The sequence below is a fragment of the Gymnoscopelus microlampas genome (genome assembly GCF_963454915.1).
Source record: "Gymnoscopelus microlampas genome assembly, chromosome: 15".
Classification (NCBI taxonomy): Eukaryota; Metazoa; Chordata; class Actinopteri; order Myctophiformes; family Myctophidae; genus Gymnoscopelus; species Gymnoscopelus microlampas.
Window position 1 is genome coordinate 34627624 of NC_139952.1, and position 8553 is coordinate 34636176.

Consider the following 8553-nt stretch of genomic DNA (forward strand, 5'->3'; position numbering starts at 1 on the left):
TCCAGTGAGGTCAGGGGTCAGAAAACAGCCATTTTTAGTGCATAGACTTCACAAATTGGGCGCTGGACACGAGACAGCTATTTGTGGCGGCACTTGTGACATACGCACGCGTTCAGGGAGACCCCCTCTACAACGCCACACTCTCCGCTAAGCCAGACAGGTGTATTTGGAAAAGTGGCGGGCCGTCCAGTGAGGTCAGGGGGCAGAAAACAGCCATTTTTAGTGCATAGACTTCACAAATTGGGCGCTGGACACGAGACAGCTATTTGTGGCGGCACTTGTGACATACGCACGCGTTCAGGGAGACCCCCTCTACAACGCCACACTCTCCGCTAAGCCAGACAGGTGTATTTGGAAAAATGGCGGGCCGTCCAGTGAGGTCAGGGGTCAGAAAACAGCCATTTTTAGTGCATAGCATAAATTGTAAATCACATTGTGAGCTTGTACAGTATATCGCCTATTTTAACTATTTTAAAATAGTCCCAGTCCCACACGTACAGTCCCAGTCGGCAAAGTGTCACCTGGTACTACCAGGTGACCAATTGACACTTATTTGCACAATGTTATTTGCACAATGCACTGACAGACACATCTAAGAACTCTCAAACCCATAGAATCACTTTACAAACAGACATTAAAAACACTTGATCAAAAACCCAACCGTTACCACCATTGCCGTATAGTTCAAAAGTATAATTTATTTAATTTTGATAGCTTTAAACATTTTGCAGATGCCTGTCTCATTTTTAAGGTTTTAAATGGGCTTGCACCTCCACTACTAAAACAGTTCATAGAGCGAAGGGAGAGTGGTGACAGATCAACAAGGGCAACTACCAGAGGAGACTGTGAGGTACCATTCAGACGGAGTGTGTTGGTAAAACAGTCTTCTCTGTTAGAGCCCCCCATCACTGGAACAGTCTTCCTACCGAAGTAAGAGAGACCAACAACTTTCTAACCTTCAAATTCAACCTTAAAAGATGGCTAAAAGCTAACCAAATTTGTAATCATGAGTAAATTTCGCCTCCATTAATCACTGATGTGTCTCCTCCTATTTTACTGTATTGTACTATGTCTACTTGTTTTGTATAGTTGACAATGTCTCTTTTTGTATGGATAACTATACCACTTTTTTAACAGCCTGCCCAGGGACTACAGATGAAAATTAGCCAACTCTGGCTCATTTACATGGACGTGAATAACTGACATGTTGATCAATGTGCATTGTCCCTGTTAAATAAATAAATATAAATAAATGTGCACTGACAAGTGATTCTGACGTATATCTGCATGCTAATCGTCTATTTTCACTATTTCAAAAATTTTTTTTTTAGAGGGGGTCTGAAAATGGCTGTTTTCTGACCCCTGACCTCACTGGACGGCCCGCCACTTTTCCAAATACACCTGTCTGGCTTAGCGGAGAGTGTGGCGTTGTAGAGGGGGTCTCCCTGAACGTGTGCGTATGTCACAAGTGCCGCCACAAATACCTGTCTTGTGTCCAGCGCCCAATTTGTGAAGTCTATGCACTAAAAATGGCTGTTTTCTGACCCCTGACCTCACTGGACGGCCCGCCATTTTTCCAAATACACCTGTCTGGCTTAGCGGAGAGTGTGGCGTTGTAGAGGGGGTCTCCCTGAACGCGTGCGTATGTCACAAGTGCCGCCACAAATTCCTGTCTCGTGTCCAGCGCCCAATTTGTGAAGTCTATGCACTAAAAATGGCTGTTTTCTGACCCCTGACCTCACTGGACGGCCCGCCACTTTTCCAAATACACCTGTCTGGCTTAGCGGAGAGTGTGGCGTTGTAGAGGGGGTCTCCCTGAACGCGTGCGTATGTCACAAGTGCCGCCACAAATTCCTGTCTCGTGTCCAGCGCCCAATTTGTGAAGTCTATGCACTAAAAATGGCTGTTTTCTGACCCCTGACCTCACTGGACGGCCCGCCACTTTTCCAAATACACCTGTCTGGCTTAGCGGAGAGTGTGGCGTTGTAGAGGGGGTCTCCCTGAACGTGTGCGTATGTCACAAGTGCCGCCACAAATTCCTGTCTCGTGTCCAGCGCCCAATTTGTGAAGTCTATGCACTAAAAATGGCTGTTTTCTGACCCCTGACCTCACTGGACGGCCCGCCATTTTTCCAAATACACCTGTCTGGCTTAGCGGAGAGTGTGGCGTTGTAGAGGGGGTCTCCCTGAACGCGTGCGTATGTCACAAGTGCCGCCACAAATAGCTGTCTCGTGTCCAGCGCCCAATTTGTGAAGTCTATGCACTAAAAATGGCTGTTTTCTGACCCCTGACCTCACTGGACGGCCCGCCACTTTTCCAAATACACCTGTCTGGCTTAGCGGAGAGTGTGGCGTTGTAGAGGGGGTCTCCCTGAACGCGTGCGTATGTCACAAGTGCCGCCACAAATTCCTGTCTCGTGTCCAGCGCCCAATTTGTGAAGTCTATGCACTAAAAATGGCTGTTTTCTGACCCCTGACCTCACTGGACGGCCCGCCATTTTTCCAAATACACCTGTCTGGCTTAGCGGAGAGTGTGGCGTTGTAGAGGGGGTCTCCCTGAACGCGTGCGTATGTCACAAGTGCCGCCACAAATTCCTGTCTCGTGTCCAGCGCCCAATTTGTGAAGTCTATGCACTAAAAATGGCTGTTTTCTGACCCCTGACCTCACTGGACGGCCCGCCACTTTTCCAAATACACCTGTCTGGCTTAGCGGAGAGTGTGGCGTTGTAGAGGGGGTCTCCCTGAACGCGTGCGTATGTCACAAGTGCCGCCACAAATTCCTGTCTCGTGTCCAGCGCCCAATTTGTGAAGTCTATGCACTCCAGTGAACAGCATTTATCCATTTAGATACATTTTTTATGTTATTAAAACAGTTAAACACTTTTTTTATTACAAATATACATAATATGTGTTTTCTAGCTTCGTTTAAATGCTTAATTTATAGTTTTAATGTGCAAATGAACCGTTTTTCAATGGTTTTCAATGGTTTCTTTTTACTCTAGAGGGTACTCTTATTCTGAAGAGATCGTCAACCGGAAGTCTTATTTCTGCTCCGTTATTTCTGCTGACGGAACACAGCTCCCTCTGCCATACTCTGCTCTCTCAGTTTCTCTCTCACTCACTCATTTTGGACTGAGCTGCAGCAGCTGGTAGGTCTGAATCATAATCACTACTAGTTAGTACTACGATACTACAGTTTAACTCTATGTTTACTGTTCCACACGCTTTATTTTCACGTTTTCTTTGAATGTTGGCACTGTAAGGTCAGTGGGGACGTTTAACAACGTTATATATTGTTATATATATAGTTGTTATTATTTTTGCTTAGTGGGTAAGTAAGTTATCTTTTAGGCTACCTTCTTGGCTTGGCTTCCACTATTTACGTTAGCTATTTAACAAGCTAGTGTTAACTTTAGCATGCGCTTTGTTTAACATACCGTAGGAATGGTGGCGTTTAAGATGAGTCTGAGACATATTATAGTTAGTTATATGGTCTGAGACTAGTAATCATTTTAGAGATGTGTGTGTAGTTGGTGCAGTCTGACTTCTTCAAGGTGGTATTTAACTCTACCTCTACTTTTATTTGATGAATCAGGTTGTCTAATAAACATCTCATTAAGCGTTAATTAATGAAGGGGCAGAATAATTAGATTCCCAAAGTGGGGGTCCAGGGACTCTCTGGGTTCCTTTTGGGGGGGTCTAAATGTACCCTTACAAGTCTGTAACTCTGACAGTAGACAAATGGAAAGGATCCATTTAGTTCCATTTGTATACTGTCAGAGTTAAGGGGAGACCTTGAAATATAAAAGTTTGAGAACTAGTGCATTTGATAACCACAGCTTTCAATGTGATCTGATCTGATCTTCTGTGGTCTTTGTGTCATTGGCGCTGCTGCTGTGCCTCTTGGTCCAGCAGCAGCTGCTGCTACTTTTTGGAGGGAGCTAGGCTATCATTCCAAGCTCCTTTGTGTGTGGTATTTGGTCACTTTTTGTTGTGTAATTGAATGATCCCGTGGACAGGGCTACTTATTGTAGTGTGATTAGGCCTAACAGATTGTTACGATTGAGAGTCAGGTTTTATTTTCACTGGTAGAACTTGTGGAGCCTGTCAAGTTTACGCGCTAATTGTTGGCGCGTCCACAATTCAAATGCGCTATAATACTTTAAAAGATCATAGTTCCTGATACGGTGCGTGAAGTATCATCTTGTCTAGTAAGTTATGTTAACTGTATTTTGGGTTAGAATGAAGTGTAATTTGTATGGAAACCAAGAAAGCTATAAGTACTGCCAGACGTTACACTTCCTGGTGTTTTACTGTCAACCAACATCATTGACTACATGCTAACTTTGTGTTTGTTTTCATTTTACAGAAGCCTCACTCTCCATAAACATGACTAGACAAAGGTAATGGCTACAGCTGCTACATTTGTATATTCATTTCATATAATTGTACCACTAACCTTTGACAATTGGTAGATTTAAATATACTTAATGAAGTGCAATCTTTCTCCACAGTGGTCGCCTGCACTCAAAATCAGAAAATGGCCCAATTCAGAAAGGCAAGATAACAAAGGTAAGAATTTTTAGTGTATTAAAGATTGGTGTGTTTACCTGATACCCTCTTGGTCATGAACATTTTAGGGACACAGAAATATGAATGAATCTGTGTGCTTTAACCCTTGAACCACTAGGAACACATTTGTGCTGCCATTATTGTATGTGTAACAGGTAATATGTTGTGTGACATAATGTAACTGTTGCTTTCAGCAGATCAACAGAAAAAAGCTCCAGCCCTTGTCAAAACGGCAAAATGAGAAGGTAGGGCAATTTACTCAGGACTTCCCTTTATTTTGAATCAACACAACAAATGCATAATATCCTGTCTCTGCTCTAATTGTAGGCCTCTATGCGTGTTTATCAGTCACTGGCCAATTACTGAAAAATCTTTAGCTATCGCCTGTGTGTTTGTATCGTCTTCAGACTGTTTACCTGGAAATCAGTCATTTGGAGAGAGGGGGTTATTCAATTAATTTAACAGCCACTTTTAGAGTGGTTATCCACTGACTAGCCGGTGTGGCTATTTAATTAGAGCAATTAGGCTCCTGCTCTGTCTACAGATAAGAATGTCATTCAAATGTTCTGACTTTTCTTGTAAAGCTCTCAACATGCATAATTTCCATTTCAGAACCAGTTGGTACTTGAAGGTGTCACCAATCCCTGTATTCTCATTGAGACCCCTGAGAAGAGTGTCAACAAGCCCTGTGATGAGTCCAGCAATGTGAGCCTCACAACCAGAGACAATCGGATACAGCCATCTCCCCTCCCACTACTCAGGTGAATAACAAAGTAACACAGGCTCACATCCTACAGCCATTGTCACAACTTCCTTTCCAGGTCTTCCTTTTAACTAATATACTTGTTTCTCACTTAGCGGGTGATACAAATGTAAGCCTATTGGCAACTTGAGCCAGTTGACATTAATTATCCTCTAGTTGGGAAAGGCTAGGCTTTGCCAACTCCCCGTTCGTGACTAAATAAAAAAGGTATTTGATTTGTTTGTACTCAAAATACTGAGGAAATCTGTGTTCCACCAAAACCATGTGTTAGCCGTTATGTCTGAAAATACTTTCATCAGCAGCGACTTGGAAAAGTTTCCACATCTGAAACAAGTTTTACAGCAGAAGCAGATAGTGTACTTCTACCTGTAGTAGTACAGTAAGGGTGTGTAGTATACATTGTAATTTATTTATTTATTTCCCATTCATGTAGTTGGGGTTCACCCGAGGATGTGTGGGAGAAGATGTTGGGCAAGGAACAGAAGTACACACACAGCAAGAGCTTCATGCAGCGGCACCCCATATTAGCGCCCAGGATGAGATCAGTCCTTCTGGATTGGTTATTTGAGGTAAAGCAAAAGATGGCTTGTTGAATTCTTTTAGGTTTTAAATGTTTGTCTTTTCCAGCAACCACATTTTTATAGTTCAGCTAACGATTTGAAGAGTCACAGGGTTTTATTGTACTTTGTTATGTTAAAGCTGATTATGATTAATCTCAGCGGTCATTACTTATTTATTGATGTATCTCATATCGTTTTGTACAGAGGATGACATTGTGGCTGTAGACAACTACATTTTATATTTTTTCTTTTCCCAAGGTGAGTGAAGTTTACACACTGCATCGGCAGACCGCGTACCTGGCACAGGACTACTTTGACCGGTTCATGTTGAGCCAAGACAACATTGATAAAGACAGACTGCAACTTATTGGCATAACCTGTCTGTTCATTGCAGCAAAGATGGAGGTAAGCTATTGCATGTATGAAATGAATTACATTGATGCAGACAAAAAAATCAGTATGCTTTTTTTAAACTACCCTGGACCGTTAATGGCTAGGAGTGGCTAGGCTAAACAGCGTACACCTCACAACCCCTTTAAAAAAAACAGACTCTGCTGTATTTTCAAGACTTGCTTCATTTCACACATTGCCTCAGCTTGGCACTAAACACTCAGCAGGCCATCAGCTGAAACAATCATAAGATCCAGTAGTGTCTCATTTGCCTACTAGTAACAATGCACCAAGTCAACAAAAACATTAGCATATGCAAGTGTTTTTAATTGTGATGCTAAGTGTAACTCATTTTATATTCCCCTTCCCCATATAGGAAATATATCCTCCCAAGTTGGCTGAGTTGGCATTTGTGACAGATGGGGCCTGCCTGGAATATGAGATTCTTAAAATGGAACTGATCATTTTGAAGGTAATATACTCGGTTGAAAGTGTACCACAATGTGATTTAACTTTCATTTAGCAGCACAGTGTATGTATATGGCTGTATGTGTTCCTTTGTGTGGCAGTTATTCCATTCTATAACATGAGCCTGTACAAAGTAAAGCTACTTTACATAAATGAGGGGACATGTTTGCATAAATCGCACAACAGATTTTCACGTTTCTACCTTTGTTGCTTTTTCAGGCATTAAATTGGAACCTTTGTCCCGAGACTGCCGTGTCGTGGCTGAAACTTTACATGCAGATGGCGTCAATGGAGAACTCTGATCTTCTACAACCTCAGTTTCCACACGATATCTATGTGCAAGTTACACGGGTATGTATATATGAGAACGGTAGGCTCAAATGAGCCACAATGCATATTAGAGTAGTCATACAACTCAGCTACGTCATGTGCCAAAAATACCTGATTGCCAACACACCAAATAAACAAATGCCACTGAAAGTGACATTCCCTTAATAATTCCCACATTATCCCTACATGACTCAGATGCTGTGTTTAACTTTAATAGGGATGTGAGGGACATGCCACGTGCCTGTAGTGAAGTTGTTGGTTCAAATCTGACCTGTCACTTTCTCGATTTTTGTTTGTAGCTTTTAGATCTGTGTGTCCTCAACATAAACTCACTGGACTTCCAGTACAGCGTGTTGGCTGCATCAGTGCTGTGCCATTTCATCCAGTTTGAAACGGTTGAGAAAGTTTCACGTAAGTACAATACTGAATCGGAATACATATTCACTGTGCGCACGTCTGTTCATTTCTTTCAACAATGCTATGTTTGACTGAATCATTTGCTAGGTCTTTGAATTACAACCCTAAACTGAACATACTACCTTTTTTTTTTACCCAACTCAGGTTTGTCATGGGACGCCATCGAGCCCTGTGTTGATTGGATGGCTCCCTATGTAGAGACGGTAGCACGTTATGGCGAAGTCTTGCTGAAGGACTTTATTAGCGTGAAACACTACGACAGTCACAACATCCAGACACATGCAGACTACATGGACATGCTGGTTAGTAAGCCTACTTTTGTGATTTTAATTAAATTGGCTATGATGGCATCATAACTCTGCAAATGTTTTATCGGAAGCAGCACTAGAATAACAGTGCAATAAATACTTTCAGTATATCACCAACATTATAAGCAGCATATGAAGAGGCATATACTGGTGCACCAACATTGTTTTTTTTAAAGCATTTTTGGGTGTTCCATTTTCTTGTCATCATAAGTGGAAATTGACAAATTGACTTTTTGCTATTCAGCGTACAGTGAAATATAAAGGGCATAAGTGGTTAAACAATCTTTTGTATGCATTTCAGGATGAGGTGTATAACAGGGAGGCGCTGAGCCGTCACAGGGAGACGCAGAGCCAGTTCCTGACACCACCCAACAGTACAGAGAAGTCTACTGCACACTGACATTTGGAAAGGCTAAATAGAACAAGAATAACTGGACTGGATTTGACGGGTCCAGACAGGACGACTGCAAGGATAGTTTGCGGCCAAGAGATGGAGAAAGTGCTGCTGTTATCAGCTAAATGACCTTTCTGAACAGTCATTTATCTGAACACTTGGCGCTAGAATTCAGAACCTCCATAACTGGGACCAAATGCGTCATCCTGAGTGAATATGGATGAAATCTTAGCAAAAGTTTTAATTTGTATCTGAATTTGTGGTGACAGGGGGTTGCAATAAAGGGCCCCATGTTTAAGGTCTCACTACAGCAATGTGTCTTTGAAGACACTGCATGGCAAAACAATGGCAG

The 8553-nt window shown here is 42.4% G+C and overlaps 1 protein-coding gene across 3 annotated transcripts; it reads left to right on the forward strand.

Annotated features, from left to right (window-relative positions):
• Positions 1-3109: 3109 nt before the first annotated feature.
• LOC311061950 (G1/S-specific cyclin-E2-like) lies at positions 3110-8552 on the forward strand. Of its 3 annotated transcripts, none has more exons than XM_084080674.1 (12): positions 3110-3148; positions 4369-4402; positions 4514-4571; positions 4769-4816; positions 5184-5332; positions 5768-5903; positions 6153-6299; positions 6661-6756; positions 6972-7103; positions 7382-7493; positions 7644-7801; positions 8109-8552. In XM_084080674.1, the coding sequence occupies exons 2-12, from the start codon at positions 4389-4391 to the stop codon at positions 8205-8207; spliced, it is 1149 nt and encodes a 382-aa protein (XP_083936800.1). In that variant the 5' UTR covers positions 3110-3148; positions 4369-4388; the 3' UTR covers positions 8208-8552. The 3 variants fall into 3 exon arrangements, with proteins under 3 accessions (XP_083936800.1, XP_083936798.1, XP_083936799.1); XM_084080672.1 differs by having other exon boundaries at positions 3119-3148; positions 4766-4816; XM_084080673.1 differs by lacking the exon at positions 3110-3148 and adding an exon at positions 3167-3262 and having other exon boundaries at positions 4766-4816.
• The last annotated feature ends 1 nt before the right edge of the window (position 8553 follows it).

Bases quoted from the DNA above. Each gene is read 5' to 3' on its own strand.
- LOC311061950 (XM_084080672.1), top strand. The intron at 5,904-6,152 runs GTAAAGCAAAAG...TCTTTTCCCAAG, and splicing joins TTCTGGATTGGTTATTTGAG to GTGAGTGAAGTTTACACACT. The intron at 7,104-7,381 runs GTATGTATATAT...TTTTGTTTGTAG, and splicing joins TCTATGTGCAAGTTACACGG to CTTTTAGATCTGTGTGTCCT.